This window comes from Ptiloglossa arizonensis, chromosome 8, assembly GCF_051014685.1.
Source record: "Ptiloglossa arizonensis isolate GNS036 chromosome 8, iyPtiAriz1_principal, whole genome shotgun sequence".
Classification (NCBI taxonomy): domain Eukaryota; kingdom Metazoa; phylum Arthropoda; class Insecta; order Hymenoptera; family Colletidae; genus Ptiloglossa; species Ptiloglossa arizonensis.
This window is the reverse complement of record NC_135055.1, coordinates 22799018-22820667: the sequence shown is the minus strand read 5'-3', so window position 1 is coordinate 22820667 and position 21650 is coordinate 22799018. Positions and strand designations below refer to the sequence as shown.

At 44.6% G+C, this 21650-nt stretch overlaps 2 protein-coding genes across 6 annotated transcripts in view; one reads left to right on the top strand and one right to left on the bottom strand.

Moving 5' to 3' along the window:
- Positions 1-2523: 2523 nt before the first annotated feature.
- Ddx1 (ATP-dependent RNA helicase Ddx1) lies at positions 2524-6036 on the bottom strand. The gene is made up of 12 exons (XM_076318950.1): positions 5904-6036; positions 5727-5778; positions 5363-5550; positions 5083-5282; positions 4533-5003; positions 4282-4451; positions 4035-4197; positions 3780-3966; positions 3417-3710; positions 3122-3339; positions 2907-3027; positions 2524-2844 (listed from the first exon to the last, which is right to left on the bottom strand). Exons 1-12 carry the CDS (start codon positions 5917-5919, stop codon positions 2726-2728), a joined length of 2199 nt encoding a protein of 732 aa, XP_076175065.1. The 5' UTR covers positions 5920-6036; the 3' UTR covers positions 2524-2725.
- A 1537-nt stretch (positions 6037-7573) lies between these two features.
- The window catches only part of Chm (lysine acetyltransferase chameau), a 34836-nt gene continuing 20759 nt past the window's right edge, over positions 7574-21650 (top strand). Inside the window, exons 1-10 of one of the 5 annotated variants that reach the window (XM_076317851.1) lie at positions 7574-8016; positions 8265-8730; positions 8805-9050; positions 9128-9391; positions 9488-9670; positions 10392-10761; positions 11229-11523; positions 11600-11844; positions 11916-12102; positions 12273-13184. In XM_076317851.1, the coding sequence (XP_076173966.1) occupies positions 7999-8016; positions 8265-8730; positions 8805-9050; positions 9128-9391; positions 9488-9670; positions 10392-10761; positions 11229-11523; positions 11600-11844; positions 11916-12102; positions 12273-12374 (2376 nt within the window). In that variant the 5' untranslated portion in view covers positions 7574-7998 and the 3' untranslated portion in view covers positions 12375-13184. Of the gene's footprint in view, positions 8017-8264; positions 8731-8804; positions 9051-9127; positions 9392-9487; positions 9671-10391; positions 10762-11228; positions 11524-11599; positions 11845-11915; positions 12103-12272; positions 13185-21650 lie in introns of those variants that run through there. The other 4 variants (XM_076317850.1, XM_076317849.1, XM_076317852.1 and 1 more) reach the window with 4 other exon arrangements.

Here is a 21650-nt window from a genome sequence, read left to right as displayed (position 1 = left end):
ATCACGAAATTTCCCTAATACACCAATTTTTCCAAGGCCAGCTCTTAGTACTTTGTCCTTAGCTATCGAATCGCGAACAGGCAATTAAAAATATATTCTATTAGTATCTTCAATCAATACATTCGCGATCGTTGATATATTGTGGATCGTGCCTTTTTACAGTTCTCTCTCGACTGTTTTGTTGGTTCTTAGTATTTCGTCGAGACCGGAGTTGTTTGCTTTATTAGGAAATTTAGAGACACGAGAGAGTGATCTTACGTTATCGGATTGGTCGATTTGTCTGTCATTCATCGAAGCGATACGTGGTGTTATTTTTTCGTTTTATGGTCGGGTCACGGACATATCCAACGTAAGACCACATTATCGTTTTAGGTTAAACGCAAGAAACATGAGAGACGCTTCTTGTACCACTTTGCAGCTATTTCACTCGTTCGGTGAATAAAGGAAATGTGGAGCTACACAGAAACGGCTCGTGCCACGTATTCTGTCACAATAATTCCTATGAAAATAATGTATGTGTACATGGTGATCGATCGTCGGTGCTATCCGAAATCGAACTTTTTTCTAGTCTTCGTATCTTGTTCGCTAGGATCCAAATCGATTTTAGAAGCACGCAGTCAAACGATTTTTATGAGGGAGAGCTCATCATCTGGACCAGTGGTTTTTGAGTGAGATCACACTTAAAATGTAGGACTCGACGAGTATAAACACATTCTAGAGTAAAGTTAAAGTTTTTGTAATAATGGACGGTCATTAACAGCTAATATTCTAGAGTTCATTTATGCTCTTTGGCTGTTACATTTTTAACCTTGTCTTGTTGGATATAAATAGAAATTTTTATTTAACGAGAAAATAATTTCGAATTGGACACTGGCGAACACTCTATAGGTATAAAAGATATTTGAACAGTACTGGAAATTACTCGAAAGAAGGAATGGATTTATCGTAGATCCTAGTAATGAAAAGAACGATAACGGATCGCCCATTAAAATTGTTCGTGCATTAGGTGTATTTTCACGTAATAGTGGACGAGAAAAGAAACTGAGAGGAAAGAGTTAGTTACCAAGCTCGTCGATAATTACGTCCCACCTCCCCTACCCCCATTTCTCGAAACCCGTGTTTTCTCCCCTAATAATTCTTAATGAATTCGTTGTTGCGTGTCACTTAGAAAATATGTTTAGGTGAAAACTTAAAGGATGAATTATCATCAAAATTCAGATGCGAAAGTAAGGAGTAACCGTTGAACAGTAAGACGCATTCGATAAGCGCTGATTATATGAATGAATGAATGATAAACATGTTAAACAAAAGAGAAACAGGAAAAATACACACGTGATGTAAATGAATAATGATAACTCGAGAAATTCGTTAGGAAATGAAATTAATGTTGTCCACCCCATGATCTCTCGGTGTTAGCGCGTGACGATTTTTCCTTTTTCTTGATTTTTTTAAGACCTAGACTAATGAATATTCATGACAAAACTGCACAATAAAAATACAAGTTAACACGTTGCGTACAATGCAATCAAACGAAAAGATACGGTTACCATACAAATAATAGGCGAAGGAATATTGATCGTCCGAGATCGTTTTAGTTGTCAAAGCTATTTAAGTGAGAATCATGGGGTGGACTTTGTAGTATATATGATAAACTGATATACATATAAATACATAAATAAATATATATATTATATATATGTTATATATATTATATATATATTATATAAATATAATTCACTGAGTTAATGCAGTCAAATGACTATACGCGTATGTGAGCCGAATGTATATCGAGAAGAGAGAATGTCCACGTACGACTGTAAATGTGTTTTTAGATTACAAAACATAAAAAAGGAAAAATATTTCATTCTCGTTCTGTGATGACTCTCTGAATATGATGGAAAAACGAAAGAAAACATTTTCGTGAATCCATACTGATAAATCGATTCAATTAGTGGATAATTAAAGATTTGACTCGTTGTACTAATCGCGTGAAGAAGAAACCTTTGGACACGCGAATCCTACACACTGTTTGAAAAGAAAAAAGAGAGAAACACGTAAACGTACACAGATATGTCCAAATGCAGGGAAGAAACGGTATGATTTGTACACTGTATAACTTTAGCCGTTTACCATTGACTTCAAGAAATGTGTATAAATTATTATGTGTAATTAAACAAAAGTCATTTAGTAAATTCTAAGAGTATGATATGTTATACAAAATTCTGATCATAATGCGCACACGTGCGCGCATATGCACATATACAGCAAAAAGAAAATGACTAAGAAAAGATATTGTGAAAATTACAAAATCAAACACTGCAAGGCCACTGTATTATACATTTGTGTAACTGAAATAGCGATGGTACAATTATGAAGATTATAACGATACAATAAACACTTGCCGTATGTCTTATATACACATATGCAAATGCTATTTATATAAATCATACACGTTTTTTTCCATGAAAGAATGTTAAATAAGCTGTATCACGAATTAATTCATGTTTACGTGATCGTAAAGTCTGTGTACCAAATTATACGTTAAAAGATTTTATATTATTTGTAACAAATTTATACATTATATTTGAAAGTACACACTATTTATAAATATTAAGATTATCTGGATACTAGAATAACATATTGAAAATTGAGTAATTAATTTTCGGAACACTTTAAGCAAATTTAGGTTTTTATATAACATAAATTATCTTGAACCGATATAATTTTAGTTCACTGTAGCAGCCATATGTCTTTTTAAGTACAGAAGTTGCGTTTTCGATTCTAATGTAGATAAATGGGCCACGTATGGTGCCATTTGCTGAACATGATTTTGGTAGTTTGAACCTAAAAAATTCATAAGATTTAAAATACTGATCATTGTATGATAAAAACACAAAAATACTTACCCATGTTTGCTCTCTTTTGTCCATAAGTGACTTTTCCATCAAAGTCATTCAGTGGAACTTTCATATCTGGTGCAATTTGCTGAATTGTGACATTTAGATGATCCTCGATTTCAGCTAAATACTAAAAGAGAAAAATCCAGAAATATATTGACAATCACGGACAATATTCAAGTAAAGAAACATAAACATGTAACTTGTACTGTATTGAGCCTTACATTTGGTTCGTTATACCAGACACAACAACCACCCTGATTAGTAAGATTAGTGTTCTGACAGTTTCTTCCGTGAGAAGGACACCATTCACCATGATACCACACTTTTTCAGGTACCTTGCCAACTAAAGAAACAGCCAAACCCATTCTTTCCGCCCTGCCAACTCTACCTATACGATGTACGTAGTTCGATTTTTCATCAGGTAGCGTTATGTTAATCACTAGAAAGAAAATTGTACGATTACTTGTATGGAAAAGTAACACATACATTTATTAAATTGAAATTAGATACACGTACTAAAAGGTAATCCTGTAATATCCAATCCTCTGGCTGCAACGTCGGTGCAAATTAAGAATTTTACTTCCTGCCTTTTAAACTTTTCTAAATTGGATTTACGTTCTGCGGGTTTTCGGTCACCATGCAAACACACACACGAGAACTGATTTCCACCAGATTGCTTCAGATATCGTTCAAGATTATCACAATCCAGTTTGGTTCTGCAGAAAATAATGGCCCTATCCATATTGTGTTCTTTGATAGCGCGAATACAGTATTCACCTTTCAGTATCTTCACAGCTTCCGAAAGTGTCTCTACAAAATAAATTTGGTTACGCGACCTATGAAACGATATATGAAGATGTTATTTAACTTATTACATACCAGGACTATTGCTTCCAGGTCTTATATTGTCTCTGCTGTGTACACCATCAGTTTGTATATACTTCCTTAAATTCTGCCAAGAAGTATCTTTCTGCGGATCTACTGTTACAACAACATGATGTACTGTTTCAGGTACTGCATCTTCACCTTTCAGATCTACCCATGTTGGAAAATGCATTAAACGTTCCTACATAACGTGAAAACTTGTTATATATATTTCTATAAAACATATAAACTATAATTGTATATACTTACAGCCATTTTCTTGACCTCAAATGCATGCAATGTGGCTGAACACACTATCATTTGTAATCTTTTCCCATCTGATGTAATTTTAGGTATTTGCCTGTGCAATCGATCGATTAATTCGGTATAACCTTGTTTCAACAGACCATCAGCTTCGTCTAAAATGAAAAATCTGGAAATACATTATATTATGAAAATTAAATTATATTAAGAAGATCGTTGCAACAAAATGGGTATATAATGTTTTATAAAGCACCTGCAATGTGTTAGGGCCAAATATCCGCCTTGTATTAAATCTTCTAAACGTCCTGGTGTTCCAACCACTATATCCACGCCAGAATTTAACACAGAAATTTGTTCTTTCACACTCACTCCACCAATAACTAACAATTCTTTAATGACGGGATCTTTTATGTGTTTTTTAAACTAAATAGAAATATCATTTAATATATATTCTAAAAACAAGACTGAATATTTTAATATTAATAATAACTACTGCGCGCTTACTTTCTGAATTTGATTATAAGTTTGTTCAGCAAGTTCCCGTGAAGGTTCTATGATTATAGCTTGTGGAGCATTGCATTTTGGTTTATTGCTGTCTTTACTCTGAGCATGACTGCTATTTACTGGATTTTCTCTCACAAATTCTTTAGGAGCCGAAGCAACAGCTATATAATCATTTGAAGGTGGATACTTAAATGGTTGTGCTCCAAAATTAAAAGACATCTCTGCATTTTTCAGCACAACAGCTGGATAAAAGGTTTGAGACTTTTGCTGTGCATTCAAATGAAATGCTACCCCCAAATTTACGCCATCCTTTGTGAAACTAATTTCACCCTTTGATAAATCCAGATAACATCCGATTACATTCTGCATTCCAAAAGGCTCTCCATAGTTATCAAATTGTTTTGCATTTGACTTTTTACCAGTTCCACCAAAACCAAAACCAAATTTGTCTGTTCCTAAATCCAGTGAAGCCTATTTCATAAACATACAATTGATACAATTATTTTTAATTATTAAGTACAGACAACTAATCCAGAAACAAGATAATTACTTGAGATGTGGACCAGCCAATACGGCATAATCCTTCGTCAGTTACTGTAGCTTCAAAGAAAAACTTTTCATTGCCTTGAATACCTTTATTTGCTCTACAACCATGCCATTCTTTCTGTTCGCGACTTTGACATCTTAGACCATCCGGAGTTACAGCTAAGGCATTACCCCTATCAAATAAACTTAGCGACCAATGAGTAGCTGCAAATAATTACAAAAATAATTTTTTAAGTAAAAGAATAAATATATATATACATATATTGAATTAAAAAAAAATATACAATGCTGATGCTGCCCCGTTGAACTTTTAGCTTTGCCAGATTCCATGTCTTTTAAAGTTTCCCATACAATCTGTAAAACTGGTAAGCAAAATGCACCAGTCTTTCCACTGCCAGTTTCTGCAGCCATTAACACATCTCCACCGCCCAAAATTAATGGAATAGCTTCAGCTTGGACATCTGTTGGTAATCTATAATTTAAAATATTTTTATAATCTACTTTTATATAAGATGCTTTTTGTAATATATTATAAACTGAATTAAAGAATGGTAAGAAATTAAGGTAAAATTAACCCATAATGTATATAATATTTTAAATTTAAAACGATCAGCTAATGACGTTATGAAATAATTTTTCTTTACTTACGTCCATTCCATTTCATCAACTGCTTTTCCAATTTCTGACAAAACACCCATTTCTAAAACAAAATTTTTGACAATTTTAACCTTATGGATATAGTATAACGCGGAAGAATATACTTTTAGTTATACTTTTGTTTATATAATTATAACGTAAAGAATCCAATTAATGAAAATTACTTACCCTCGAATGCTGTCATTATTACGATTCGAAATTATGATCCTTGAAAGACAAAAACGAAGAACCCACCCGGTTTCCTCCTTGGAGAAGTCAAGCGCATCTGCGTTCAATGTTCGACACAAGTGTCATCTATACTGGCATACGTACATATATAATGGACACAGTAATTCGTACCGTTTGAAGGGAATATGGTGTACCGATCGTATCCCCCTCTCATTCTTAATGTGCTACTACTTATGTTACATGGCTGAAGTTCTAGTTACTAAATATAGTAACTAAACTCACACGATTTATATATTATTTAAATAAAATATATAAAATATTATTTACACGCATCAAACTTAATTCTCAAAACGATATACGTATTTCGGAAAAATATGTTCATTGGATCGATAACTCAGAATAAAGCTAAAATATCGTGCAGCTGCTAACAATTCTTATTTAATCATTCCTCGTGTCTAGATTAAGATATTGGAATTTATTATTAAAGTGCAATGATACCTTTTCAATAAATAAGACTTTATTTAAGAAAAAAAAGTTCATTTGTGTAGTCACCTAATGAGAGGAGAGAAGTATTCTAAAATCTACAGTTAGCGCCATCGGTGGGAAAACGCCCAAGTTTGTAGCAAAATAGTATTCATTTTTTCCGCTAAATGTTACCACTATTTACGATGGTTACGCCATCGGTGGCAAAACGTCCAAGTTTGTAGCAAAATAGTATTCATTTTTTCCGTTAGATGTTACCACTATTTACGATGGTTACGCCATCGGTGGCAAATCGTCCAAGTTTGTAGCAAAATAGTATTCATTTTTTCCGCTAGATGTTGCCACTATTTACTATATACCGACATTGCAGAAAAATTCAAATTATTCTTCTACAAACTTATGATGATACCTGTTACTTACTAATAAGTTCAAGGGAAACACGTTAAAATTATTATTATAGGATGAAATTTAGTTAATACACACTTAATAACTAACATTCAAATCTCTACAGTATACAGTAGTGCTTAGAAGCCCCATCTATTGGTAGAAATAAATACCATTTTGCTTCAAACTTGGACGTTTTTCCACCGATGGCGTAACCATCGTAAGTAGTGGCAACATCTAGCGGAAAAAATGAATACTATTTTGCTACAAACTTGGGCGTTTTCCCACCGATGGCGCTAACTGTAGGTTTTAGAGTAGTTCCTTTCTCTCGCCGCTAAATGGCTATACAAATGACCTTTTCTTAAATACATTATAAATCCAAGGATTAAGCTATTATTTATTAAACAGGTTATCATTGCACTTTGAAAATGAATTATGATACTTGTAATCTGAATACAATGTACGTTATGAAATAAAAACTGTCAGTAACTGTAGAATATTTTAACTTTATAGTAAATTATCGATTCACCGAACAAATGTTTACGAAATTTATATCGTATTAATTTAAGAATGAATTCTGATGCTTGTAACTAATATTTTGCATGTTTTATTTACATAAATGCAATGATTAGTATTCAATAAATGTATTCACTAGATTGTTATTGTGTTATAAAATTTAAATAATGCCATCTTGTGGTTCAAATGAGCGATAACTAAAAGTATACGAGATAGAGAGAAGGATGCATTTGGCGTGTCGTATTTCCCTTAAACGAAATGAATTAATTTTCCGACTGTATCACGAAATACGCAAAAGATAAAATACAACATTCTCGCACGTCAATCCAATTTTCAATTTTTAATTACAATAAGGATTAGAAATCGATTTTATATATTTAATTTCAATGTTAAACGACAAACATTTTGACAATTGTTTATGATGTGTGACAGGATTTCTTTCACTGGAAAGAATTATTTTATGTTATTTACAAACCTGCCTTAAAATCGTGTTGCTCGTGCGCAGATGCCACGATGTTTCATAACGTGAATTAGTGTGTTGTTTTGTAGTTGTAAGTCAGAGAAAAGTGTGAGATGGAGGGTTTGTTGCTTTGAGCAAGTTGAACGCTGTAAATGATTCCTCCAATATACATGCCTTGGAGAAACACAGAAAGCATCGCAGAAATGATACTAAAACATATTTGTTCTTTGCTTAAAAGATAGCACTATAGAAATGACTCCAAAACGGAAGGTACGTACACTTTGTATAGGTTATAGGATTATCATTATTTCGAATATACTTTGACTCACCAATAAACTTTAGAATGATAAGTATAAATGGAAAATGTCGATAAAGGGCAACGTCTATGAAAAAGTATGGCCACAAAAGACATTTCTTTAAAAAGTTTTTGCCGATCCAAAGTATACTCACCTTCGGCAAAGTTGCTGTTTGTACAAATTTGTCGAAGTAACAAATGCGATGTAATTATTAATTGACAGACCACTAGCTCGGAATCTACTTCGACAACCAGCTGTGGTTCCTCGTCCAGCAATTCCTCGAGTTCTGGTAGCGAATCTAGTTCATCCGATTCAGAAAGCTCCAGTAGCTCTGCCAATAGTCAAAAAGTATCCGATACAGAAAGAACAAAGAAAAAGACACCATTTCCTGCTGGTCATCATGGCAAGACTAAAGTCGACGCAGTTTCTGCTCCTTCTTCTGAGAATAAAAACAAAGAAAAAGTTCTACCTAAGTCTAGACCCGTGGAATACTCTTCAGAATCAGAGGAATCGCCTAGTAAAGTAAAATCAGCAAAAAGAAAGCCACCGGCCAAACCTAAAGCTACCGCCACGGTAGCCCCTGTAGTTAAACAACAAAGACCACCTGTTAAATCAGCAGTTACCTGTGGACAGCAAAAGAATACACCGAACTCTAAACCCATTGGTAACAAGTCGAACAAACCTACCGGTAAAACTATATTCATTTACAATGATTTTTACGTTACTCTTTCTTCGTTACTAATGTATCATTTCTTTTAATAGCATCTACGAGCACCAATGGAAAAAGTCTAGATAAATCTACAAAAGCGACATTCGAACCCGTGCAAAAGAAATTTAAAAAAAAAAGTATATTTAGTCCAGAGAATAGCAGCGAAAGCGATAGCAGTATTCCAGTTAAAACTAATGCACCGAAGCCAGTAAACAATTCTGCAAAATATACGAAAAATCAGCAACCTAAAGTGAAGTCAAACGATACGAAGCAAAAGACTGCTACTCCGAGCAGATCTAGTGAGTAGCGGAAGACTCTTTTCGTCGTGTTTCCAATGTTACTAAAGTTTGTTAAAGCAATAAATTCGTTGTATCAGGTTTATTGGCAAAATCGGCACAACCACAAAAGTCGGACAGCTCTGCAAGTTCTAAGAGTTGTTCCGCAGGATCAGGTTCTTCCGGTTCCTCGAATAGCAGCACCGATTCCGAGTCATCGGAAAGCGTGGCGAGTCCACAACCCCGGGTGAAGAAAAAAGATACTCAGCCAAGTGCAACAGTAACCGCTACTACGAATGCTCCACCGAAGCGGCCGTCCGCGACAGTTGCACCCGTAAAGCCGCAAAAATGTACAAAACGACAAAGTAAATAAGCAGAAGATCGATTCTTTTCGAAACGCATACTTTGATTTCATAAAAAAATTTTGAATATTCTTTTCGAAACTTGGTTTTGTTGTTCAGATACGGTGAAAAGCGAAGATGAAGCCGATGCGTCCGCGAGCGAGAAAGAAATGGACGAACACGGAGAAACAATGGGCGCTTCGAAAACAGCAACCAAAGGGAAACGGAAATTACAGACAAGAAAAGGGAGCAAACTGCTTCAGCTTCAAACAAAGGCGGCCAGCGACTCGGAATCTGACGCAGGTACGAATAGGCGTAACGATAGAAACATCGCAGCGTTTAAGTTTCATTATTAATCTATCTGCAACACCTTGTCCATTCTCCTTGTGTGTTGATTTTTTGTTCGAAGTATGTGGTTTGAAGTGTTTCGTTTGAAAATTTCGAATCTGTTTGATTTACATCGTATACGTCCTTCTTGGTGTGAACTTTCCATTTTCGTTGGTTTCACTGTTTTGATAAGTTGAAGAACGTTGCTTTAGAAATTAGATAGCACTAACCGATCGTTTTCCTACTTTTTCATCCAATAAGTTCAGTTCCTCCCGTCGACCTTTCATTACAACACAACACCTATCGGTCTTAACGCTATAGCTAAATTGTTTATCGTAGTACCACCGTTTTCTGCTAGTAAATGTCTCTAGACACGCTCGTTAGTTGAGCGAGATACAAGTTTGAAGTAGCATTGAATAGAATTCCGAAAAGAGGCGAGGTAGAGAATTTTCTACAGGCGGTGGATTTAGGACTCTATGCTGCCTCCTTAACACAAAAAAGCAGTATTTGCGGTTCTGGATGGATGGATTGGACATATATATATATATGTATGTATGTGTGTATATATATATATATATGTGGCCCGTAGGAATCCAGTGGTCGATGGGACAAACATTTCGTATACAAAAAAAAAAAAAAAAGCATGTGTCCAAGGTGTCCTAAGATGCAGATACAGTCTTTTTGCTTACGGCGGCAGTATGGTTCTCAGGTACGGAAACGGTAGCGTGTAAACGTATCCTGCAAATTCCGCTGATCCGGTGTGATTTATCGAGAGTAGCCGAGAGCAAGAGGAGCACGAGCAAATCGCCTGTTAAACGTGCCGGCCCTAGTACCGCCGCCAGACACGCTTCCGGTGGCAACAGAGTACCGCAAAATAGTGGCACTTCCAACGCCACCGGTGGACGATCCGGTCAAGGAAATTACGGTCGAGCACGCGTGACCAAGGAAAGAGAATGTCCTCTAGCACCGACATGCGACTCTCGAGGTCACCTCTCTGGAAAACTCGAGTCACACTTCACCCTGGAGGCTTGCCCCTTGTACCATAACACCACGCCGCAAGCTTGCGTGTAAGTTTACAACACTTTACTCGACCCTGGTATACCTCTTCCAAGGTTGTGCAACGGGTGGAAGAGACGCGGTAGATCAAATACCAAGATATCCGTACACTTTTTCGATACAAAGTCGGAACGAAATCGGTTGGCCATTCAAGGCCGCTACCACGGCTGTGCCCTCCCTCCCGTCGAGGGCGATGTTTCGGCTTTTATCTTTTCGCGTAAATCTTCCGGCATATTTTTTGTCTCTCGAACGAGACGCAAGATATCTCGACGCAAGAGCCAGGAGTCGTGTTCTCCCATGATTCATAGCGGACCAAGTAGCTTTAAGCGGATTTTGTCCCGAGCGTAGCGTAGTGGTTCGCACCTGTAAGAGTATCGCGTTACACACCGTTAGTGTACGTAACCCCGCGAGTTAATTGTATCTCCGACACCCGCGCGGTATTCCGCGCAGAGACGTTAACGTGTCGCGTTCTTTGCAGAGAGTTTTACAAGGAAAGGAAAAAACGCGAGGACGAACGGAAAAAGGCGGTAGCCTGCCTGGCAAAGAAATCACCGAAGGGGGTGCACCAGACAACGGAGCAGCGTAACTATCAGCTGAAAGTAAGGGAATTGAGGAGCAAATGGAAAGGAAATACCGGCGATGGAAACGAAAGCGACAGCGGTAGCGAGCTTCAAGGAAACGAGAAGGACCGTCAACCGCGGCTGACGAATCTGACGCCGGATTACGATCTGAAATTATTTATGGAGGCTCAGGCCATCGCCAGTGAAAAGATCGTAAGTCGACGAGTTTGCAACGTTTACTCTTACGTGAAACATACATCTGTATATACACTGTTACCGTTTCTCGTAGGAGAAGGAACTGAAGGAATTGGACTACGACGGTGAGAGCAGAAACGGTGGCGGTACGCGGGTCATCGAAATGGGAAAATGGGAGATGGAAGTCTGGTATCAGAGTCCGTATCCCGAGGAGTTCAGTCGGGCACCGAAACTTTATTTGTGCGAGTACTGTTTGCGGTACGCGAAGAGTCGTCAGGTCCTGAGAAGGCATCGGGAGAAATGTTTGTGGAGGCATCCGCCCGGACACGAGGTGTACAGGTAAATTGATGCAACCCTGTATCGTATCTCCTGGAACGAACGTTGGTCAAAATCTGGGTGTTTCGGTACAGGAAGGACAAGATAGGCGTGTGGGAAGTCGATGGTAAACGTTACAAACAATACTGTCAGAATCTCTGTCTTCTGGCAAAGTTCTTTCTGGACCACAAGACATTGTACTACGACGTGGAGCCGTTCCTTTTCTACGTGATGACTATCGGCGACTCGGAAGGATGTCACACGGTCGGTTACTTCAGCAAGGTGAGTCCTTGACTCTGCTCTCTTCTGCGTAGAAACCGAAGTAGACGGTGCACAAGGTGTCCCTGAGAACTGCGGTCTCCTTGCTCTTCTTTCGACTTAATTTTACCGCGGGAAATCACCTCTCAGCGATTACCGTGTGATTATTGGTTCACGGAGACGATAATTTTCAGGGTCGGCCTGTACACTTGGAAGAAGTCACTCCGAACGGAGCATTTATTTTTAATACCGCTGATTGTCGGTTCTCGATTTCACGACGCCGGGCCAACAAATAACGATAATTTCGCGTATGATTCCCGATCGGCTTGCGCAATTTGTTATATTAAGCGCGAAAATAAGTAAACGACGAGACGAACGACACGGTTGTATCTTTGTATTGCGAAACGCTCGAGACGCGGCGAACGATTTTCATAAATTGTTTATCGGTTCGTGGCCGTCGATCGCTACGTTGAATCACCGAATCCGTGGGACGGGACGTCGCCGCGCGAACGCTGGAAAACTAATTTATTTCGCGAGTGAGCTCTCGTCGCTCGGCGTTCCCAACGTTCCGTCGTTAAAAAAAAAAGAAGAAAAAAAAAAAGAATAAAATCAAGCAAGGTATAAAAGAAAGTCTTCCCGAGGCGTTTCTTATTGGCACGGACCTCGTTGCGAGCCAGGCTACCAACGGAGATATTAATGCGAGACACGTGCGTGTACGTGCGCGACTCCGCGCGAACGACGCGCGATTGCGCTTGTGTCGGTCACCACTTGCGTAAACGGGGCCCACGTTTACGTAGTAGGCGTCTCTGGTACGGCACACGGAGATAACGTTAACGTCGTTCGAACCGTTCGATGGTATCGTTACCGTCTCGTCTCTTGAAAAATTTCTACATTTTCCCGCCGAAACGACAGCGAACGTATATACTCTCTGTAATATTCACGGTAAATTGTTCACCGCGCTCGTTCCAACGACGTACCGTTCGCGAAGCAACTCGAATCGGGAGAACCGTTCGATAGCGCGTAATTGAAAATAGTACCCGAGCAAGGTACTGTTCGCGGTACTCGTTTCGATCCGTTTACGATACCCCGCTGGATAAATACTAAACGTACGACACTTCGTACCACGTCGATTTACAATTCATTGGGAAGAAACAGCAACGCGCGATACTCACTCGCGACGATTTACAATTCTGTGGGAAGAAACGAGGCAACCTCGACGGTGATAATTTTGGATAATTTCGGTTCCCGGTGGGAGATCGGTGTCCAGCATTGTCCTCGAAAAACGTGAACGCGTTGCTTACGCGAGACGAGCTCAACGTATATATTCGAGCTGGTTATTTTTGCTTCTGTTTGGCGGTTTACCGCGGCCGGTAACGGCGCAGGGATCGCAACGGGCAAGGGTGTGTATCGGGAAGAGGGTGTCTCGTATCTCTGACCCCTCTTCGGGCGAGCACTCCCGGTCTGGTTGGCCAGGAGGTCGGTGGGAGAGAGCACGAGAACTACGCACGCCTATTTACCGCGGAACAGCATCGCCGGAGTCGAAATCTTTACCGACGTTCAACGACCTTTGACCCTGGCAAGACGCGCCAATCCTCCCTCTCTTCCCTCCCTACGTCCCTCCCGGTCGTCCTCGCCCTTCGCGAGGGAGAGGGTGACGAAAATTTCCTTACGAGTCGAGCAAACGTTTACCCCGTGGATTCCCTTTGTCTTTCTCGTTTCATCTTCGAGAAAAAGTTCCCGTTCTTTCGAGTGGTCGCGAAGAACGGATGTTCCGTTCTGTTCGTTTCTTCGTTCACGAAAACGAACGTTTCTCCGTTCACGAAAACGAACGTTTCTCACGTTCACGAAAACGAACGTTTCTCCGTTCACGAAAACGAACGTTTCTCACGTTCACGAAAACGAACGTTTCTCTGGTTCGAAGCGTCGTCCATCCTCTCGGTCGAGCTCTCCCTTTGCCGCGGTCTCCGGCGAGGTTGGACGTTCCACGGTATTTTGTAAAATTTAATTAGCCATTGGCCTTCCATCTCGACCCGTCCGCTTCTCGTTGCAGGCTCCGCGCGTTAACGGTCTCCCGGCACCGAAACGCGAACGGAATCTTTCGGCTTTCACGGTCTTGGAGTAATTTCTCGAAATAAAAGTCACCGACGACGAGTCCGCGCCGAGTCGTGGCTTCTCAGCACGGGGTCCCCGAACGTCCAACGTAATTTCAACTTCGCCGAGCTGCGAGCGAAGACTCACTCTTCTTTCTCAAGGTTCGACGTTTGCGAGAAACAACGTTTCTTAAGTTTCGATCGATCGGTTCGTACGATAATTTACCACCCTTGATCGCGTTGGGTTGAATATTTCCACCGGACGGTATCGTAAGTCTTTGCTAGGTTCCAGTGTTCTCGAAACCGAGTAAAAGAACCTTCACACTCGACTCTGGTTCCAATTCCGACAACGGAACCGAAGTAGACATTTTTCAAAGAGCGCGTCGTTCGTCCGCACTCGGGCTCGACGAAAGAACAATGTTTCCTACGTGTGGTAAAAAATAGGAAAGCACGACGTGCTCGTATCGAATACGATATTTTCGACGATTGAGACGCGAGTCGACGCAACTTGGTCAGTCTGTCCGAGTACGACTCGTTGCTTCTACTTGCTCGGTAAATATCGGCGTTGGTTCGAATCGATCGCGACCGGTCGGTAAACAACGAAATCGACGAAAATAGCACGGTACGGTGGTCCACGTTTACAACCGGAAATACCGTACGAGTGTCCGAGCTTGCGTGGAAACTCGTTCGAAAGGAGAGAGTCTCTCGTGAAAAGAATTCCGATCGAGAAACGCTCGGTAAAATTCGCATTTTCGATTCGATTCGTGAAACTCGCGGAACCGCTTTTGGCGAAGGAACTCGTCGGGTTCGGCGTCGTTCCTCGAATCCTGGAACGTCGCGGACGATCGCGAGGAAAATCCTAGAGCGACGATAATTTCGATATCGATCCCTCGGCGCTGAAATTACAACAAAGAGACCTGGCGTGTTCTTACCGGCCAGTGGATTGCGTTACACACCTTACAAAAGGGCGTACCCCGCGCGGAGGTCGACGTTTCCTGCATCCGCAGCGGCGGCGGCGGCGGCGGCGGAGGCGGCGGTGGCGGTGGTGGCGGCGATGGTGGCGTCGGCAGCGGTGGCGGCGGCACAGCGGCAGCAGCAGCAGCAACGGCAACAGCACCACCAGCAGCAGCAGCAGCAGCAGTAACGCGGAGTCAAAATCTTTATAGACGTTCAATGACCCCGACCCTGGCCAGACGGTCGTGGGGTGACGGTGGTGGCGGCGACGTAGAGAGAGGGATGACGGGGGTGGGCGGGGGTGGCTCTGGCGTACGTACGCTATGCGCTTACGACGAGCAGTGCCAGGTGGGTGGTTTAGGCGAGCGGTTCAAGGGGGTGGGGCGAGGGAAGGGAAGAGGGAGAGAGAGAGAGAAAGAGAGAGAATGTGTGTGTACGGGAAGGGGTAGACGCCGACGGCGGTGGTGGTAGCTGCTGCAACGGGGGATGGTGGTTGCAGAGGACGATGGAGAAGGGATGGTAGGGCGGCAAGGGGAGGAGAGGGCGTCGCCTGGCATCGGGTCGTCAACCTTTCTGCGGCACTGCGACGTCGGGGTCGTTATTATTTCCTCCTTCTCCTTCTCTCTGTTACGTCTTCCCGTGGTCCGCGGTGTCTTTTTCTCCGCAGTGTCGTTTCTTCGTTCCCGATCTCTTCTTACCCTCGGTTCTTCCCGATGTCTGGGAAGCCGGGTGCTCGCGATACGTACGATAGCTGCACCGTCGAGGTGTCCCGTCCGTACCCATTTTCCGTCGTTTCCATCGTTTCCGTCGCCTCGATGCGCGACGACGAAAGCGACTAGCCGCGCGCTCGCTCGTTCGTTCGTTCCTTTCATCCCGGTCTCCCTTTGTTATCGCGCGGGCTCCGTTCGACGTGGCTCCGTCTCTCGTCCGGTGCCGTCTATTTTCTTTCTCTTTCTCTTTTTTACGCTCGGCCGCGGAAGGTCGCGCGGCTTTGAAAACGATTTACCCCGTATTTTAAGGGATTCTCGACCTTCGGTTTTTCACCGTCGTCGATTCTCACCGGTTGTTCCATTCGGGCGGGGTTTTCGGAACGTCGAGAGCGTTGCGTCGGCTCGGCTCGCCTCGTCTCGGCTGGCCTGGCCTCGCCTCGCCTCGCCTCGCCTCGCCTCGCCTGGCCTGGCCTGGCCTCGCCTCGCCTCGCCTCGCATCGCATCGCCTCGCCTCGCATCGCCTCGCCTCGCCTCGCCTCGCCTCTCCTCGACTCGGCTCGTCTCGCATCGTCTCTCCCCTCGGTTTTCCGGGGATCGAGGTCTCGTTCGTAGCGATTTCTCGCGCCCGTCTTTCTCGTCTTTCTCGCACTTTCTCGAGGACGAAACACCACCACCATCGTCACCGCCACCATCGAGAAGACGCGACAACGCGTTCGCGAAATCGATCGAACCGTCCGAGCGGCGTGGACGCCTCCTGTTCGCGTCTTGCGGTCTCCTCTGGCCGACCTCGAATAATCCGGACGTCGGCCTGGAGAGTTCGGGCCGTTGACCTCGGTGCGAGACGGCCATTGACCTTGAGTAATCCGGGCGTCGACCCCGCGGCGTCGAGGGTACGTTAACGGCGGGACCTAGACGGCGACCTTGAGCGATTGTTACCGACGACCTTGAATGATCGCGCGCGCGTTCGTTCGGTCGACGCGGCGCAGCGCGGCGCGGCGCGGCGCGAGCGAAACGCTCGAGTTTTCGAGGGGGAGCGAAAAAAGGAGAAATTACCGGGTACGAGAGGAGCTCCTCGTTCGTTCCCGGTGAATTTATAAATTTCGTTATTAACGCGGCGTCGCCACGCCTCCGTTTGGCTGCATTAACGCCGGCCCTCCTCGTTCGTCCTGCGCGCGACGTTGAATTTTTATCAATTCCGAGCCAGCCGAGCAGAAATCGAGAGAGGGTCGGGATCGACGCGCGAACGTTTTTACAGCTTCCGGCCCGAAACGCGAAAGGGGAAGCCACCGTGGCGAATTTCGAAAAAAAAATCCTTGGACGTCGTTCCCGCTTCCTTTCGAACGGTGACCCCGCCCTTTGCCCATCGAGCGAACGAGAAAACCTTCCTTTCGAAACCGAGTAACCCTTCCGCGAGCCGAGCCGAGCCGAGCCGACGAAAACGTTAACCCTTCGACCGTTGTTTACGGTCATTTGCGCGCCTCCGACCGTGCTACGACCGAAAGGGAAAATCCGCGTCGGATTCGACCGTTTCTCGAACTTTCTATCGCGGATCCCGATCTCGCGGTATCGAAAACGAGTTTAAAGAGCCCTCCGGTTCTTTTCTTGGCCGTCTTCTCGACCGACGACGCTCGAACACCGGGATTAAACGCGTTTCGGGACACTCGTAATTGCTGTTTACGACACGAACGATAACGGGCGGTAATCGTAACGCGACGCGGCTTACGTTCGAGAAGTCGTATTCCTTTGGATCCCTGAAAATAAGAAGAAAAAGAAAAAAAAAAGAACGGAAGGAAAAAAAAAGGAGAAACGCTTGTTACGTGAAATCCAGACGGAACCGGTTTTCGGGGCCATCGGGTCCAAGATACGCTCAACGGGGCCCTGTCCTGGTCCTGAAATCCTTGCGCGTTCCGCCGTCCGGAGGATCGGGCTAGCCCGTTCTAGCGAAACCAGAATTTCGATAGCTTTCGTTTTTGATTCTCCGATCATCGTCCGCGTATCGGATTATAGAGGCGGTGCGTGTAACCGAGAGGATCCCTTCTTCTACACGCGAATCTTCCTCGAGAGCCGTGTATCGTAAAGTTGCAGCGATCTTGCAACGAAACGCGTTGCGTCATCCGCCTCGAACGAGTACCGTCCGGGAGGAAAAAGTTAAGACGGTAGGTGCGTAACGCGGACCCCGCGATCTCGCGGTGACGAGCGCTCGCTTCACGCTCGAGGAGGAAAAATACTTCGAAAGAGTACACGAGACACCTGTGCGCGAATCTTCTATTCCCGGTGAGTCGATCCGTCCCGAGAAACATCCGAGAGTCTTTTCGGGCTCGAAACTGGAGCAAAGATTTCCCATCGCGTTCGATCTAGGAACAGGGATATCGTAGTCGTATCGCTACGACGAGGTTTCGAAGTTACAGAAACTGTTCGATCCTCGACCAGGTTTCAAAGTTACCGAAACTATTCGATCCTCGACGAGGTTTCAAAGTTACCGAAACTGTACGGTCCTCGACCAGGATTCAAAGTTACCGAAACTGTTCGATCCTCGACAAGGTTTCAAAGTTACCAGAACTGTTCGATCCTCCAGGTTTCAAAGTTACCGAAACTGTTCGATCCTCGACGGGGTTTCAAAGTTACCGAAACTGTTCGATCCTCGAGGTTTCGAAGTCACCGAAACTGTACGATCCTCGAGGAGGTGTGCACCGTGACAAAGGTAGGTAAAAAAAAGAAGGCGAAGAACGCGACGCGGATATCTACGCGCGACAACGCGTTTCCCGTTAGCGGCGATACTCGAGGGCCTAGAGTGAACGGCGTGTCGTCGCGAAAGTTAAGAGGGTCTGGAAACGAGAGGAACTCAACACCGTTTGGAAACAAAATCCTGGCAATTAACGCGTCGATGAAGATGTATCTGCTTCCAATATATCCTCGGGAGCTCGAACGCTAGGCTCACCGGGGGCAAGACGGAGTATACGCGTAGCTGCGAATACACGGCGTGTCCCGAGCAAACGAGACGACGGCATATCCTCTTACGTAGGTATTCCAGACAGGATCCCGCGCGAAAGGGGAGGGGGACGAAAAAACGAACGGCAGAACCGAGGAACACGACACGCATGTCGAACACACCGGCACCTACACCACAATACCCTTGTCCTTTCGCAGTCCCATGATACGGATGAAAGAGTATCCTTTAAGAATGAGACGAGCCTCTTAAAAGCGGGAATAAATCTGCCAGGCGAAATCGACGTATTCCAATCACGTTGCCGTTGAATCCCCATAAACCTCCCGTGTACAGAGAATCTCCGTTCGAAGCTGGGCTCGAAAACCGTCCGTCGCGTTTCTCGATCCAGTGAACGATGATCCGTTTGCAACTTTTTCATTTTCGTTCGATCGCTGGTAGCCGTCGCCCGTAGTATCGCGCTACAGAGACAACAACCGGTGTTTTTCGTTTTACGCGCGACCGTTAACGCCTTACGATACGTTCGAAAGCACCCGTGCGCGCGATCGTTGATCGTAAAAAAGACCAACGTTTCGACGAAACGAGTCGCAAAATTACCTCGTAATTCCCCTCGAGCGCTCCGTTCCCGCAAATCGGTGGAATTTTGCGGCAAATTTTACACACGGGGAAACCAAAGCTACGAAGACGAAGCAGACGCGCGAATTTTCGAAGCGAAGTTCGACCTCGGTCGAAATTAGTTTTCGAGCTTTCCGAAATTGATCCCTCCCGAGTGGTTGGTTCGACCGGGGCGATTCGTAGTAAGTTCGTGCCGACAAAGAGGACGGGAAAAGGCAAAGAACGAAGCTTGAAATTTCGCCGGCGAGGAGAGGAAACGCCGCGAAGATCGGTGGGTCTGGGAAAGCCGGTGAAAATCAGTAGACGGTGTATCCGTGGAGACGCGACGATCCGCAGCCACTCAGGCCTGCTCGTTTGACTAACTTCCGGTGGTGCGCCAGTTAGCCCGTCACGAACCGTTCCACTGTATACGGTTCTGAATAATGCATACAGAAATGGAACGGAGCGGCGTACCTTCTAGGAACGAAGAACGAGCGAGGGGAACGAGAGATATGAAAAAAGAAATAATAAAAATGTAAAAGTGGAAGGAAGAGGGGTAGAGGGATCGAGATTCGGAGAGGGAGAGAGAGAAAAAGAGGCGTAGCGAGAAAAGGATTAAGAGAGAAGTATCCGCGTCGGTCGGAGAAGGAGGAGGAGGATCCAAGAACGATGCGGTCCGATGTGTGTAACGCAATAAATAGACAGGACCCGACGGAACGTTTATATCTCTGAAAGCGAAGAGGATCCGGCAAAGCGTGCACGAAGACGAATGAAAGCAAGAAGAGACGCGCAAAGAGAGGGAGCGAGCTGGAGATCGTGGGATGAAAAAGGTAACGAAGCGCGTCGGTGAGGATCGGCGGAGGAATTTCAACGAATGGATGTCGTTCTGAAAATTCTGCCGGTTTTTGTTCCATCGTTTCAGCCGCGAGCGTTTCCTTTCGTTAACAGAAACGACCGTATCCGCGAATCAACGACGACGACGACGACGACGACCACGACGACGGCGGCGGCGACGATTTCGATAAGTGTGTCCTCGAGAAGGCGCCTCGAGTACGACCGAAACGGTTTTTGTTGCGGCAGCCGTTAACACGGTAATTGGAAACTAAAAGAGGCAAATTTAGCGAGGCAAGTGGCTCCCGGTACCCTTTCGAGGAACGAGAGGACCGTGGAAGGGCTCCGGTCGTACATAACGCGTAAATAGTTGGACCCCGAGGCGTTTATATCCGAGCGCTATGTAAAGAAGGAAAGGATCGGACAGAGGGTACCGGTGGAGACGGTGAACACGCGGAGGGCCGGGTTGCGGAAAAGAGAGAGGAGCTGCGCGCGGTATAAACGGCCAGAGGATCTCTTTGAGCGGAGAGGAAATCTGATTTCGTGGATAAATTTATTTACTATGAAATTTCTCAAAGAAAACTCCGCGAACACGATCGAGCGCGACGAGAACGCGAGCGAAAAAGGGAAACGAGGAGGAACGCGCGAAAGGAGGCGACGACGACGCCCGTGGAAAAACCCAATGGGAACTATCGCGAGGGAACAAAGCCGGGCGAATCGACACTAGGAAAAAGACAAATCGCGGAGGGACGAGACGAGTCGACGACGACGACGACGACGATGGTAGGATAGAAGACGCGAGCGGCTGCGAAGCGGACAAAGAGGAGAAAGTCGCGGCAGGAAAGGCAGTCAGAGGGTCGGTCAATTTTCCTTAAAAAATATCCCGCAGACGCGACGCGAAGCGGAAAGACGGAGCAGGAGGAGGAGGAGGTGGAGAAGGAGGAGGAGGAGGAGGAGGGGTGGCGCGAAAGGGACTGCAGGGAGGCAGAACAGGAAAGGGATGACGTAGGGTAACACCGGGAGTACGAGGACGAGTAGTAGTAGAGGTCGTCGATACGATACGCGGCGGCCTCTTGGAGAAGAGGTTGGGGTAGGCTCGCCCAACCCTCCACCTCCGTTTCCACCTCGGTCGAACTTCCCCTCGGTCTCTCCTCTCTCCTCTCTGCAGAGCCTCCACCCCGCGGCTGGGCTCGATCGATGCCAGACAGTCCTGTTCACACGACCAAATCCCGCCCGAATACACATCGTTCCTAGAAGTTGGGGTAGGGTAGCGCGCCTAGCTCTAGCTCCGGCTCTAGCTCTCCCGGCTCTCCCGGCTCTAACCTCCTCCTCCTCCTCCTCCTCCTCCTCCTCCACCTCCTGCGGCCCCCCACCTCCTTATCCTTGCCGTCGTCGCCGGCCGCCGCCACCGCCGCCGCCGCCGCCGCGAGTTTTACTCGAGCTTCTCAT

What these genes read in the sequence shown, in the direction of transcription:
- Ddx1 (XM_076318950.1), bottom strand. An exon ending in TTGGCTGGTCCACATCTCAA is followed by an intron (nt 5,004 to 5,082) that starts GTAATTATCTTG and finishes TTTATGAAATAG; the next exon opens with GCTTCACTGGATTTAGGAAC. An exon ending in CTTATAATCAAATTCAGAAA is followed by an intron (nt 4,452 to 4,532) that starts GTAAGCGCGCAG and finishes ATTTCTATTTAG; the next exon opens with TTTAAAAAACACATAAAAGA.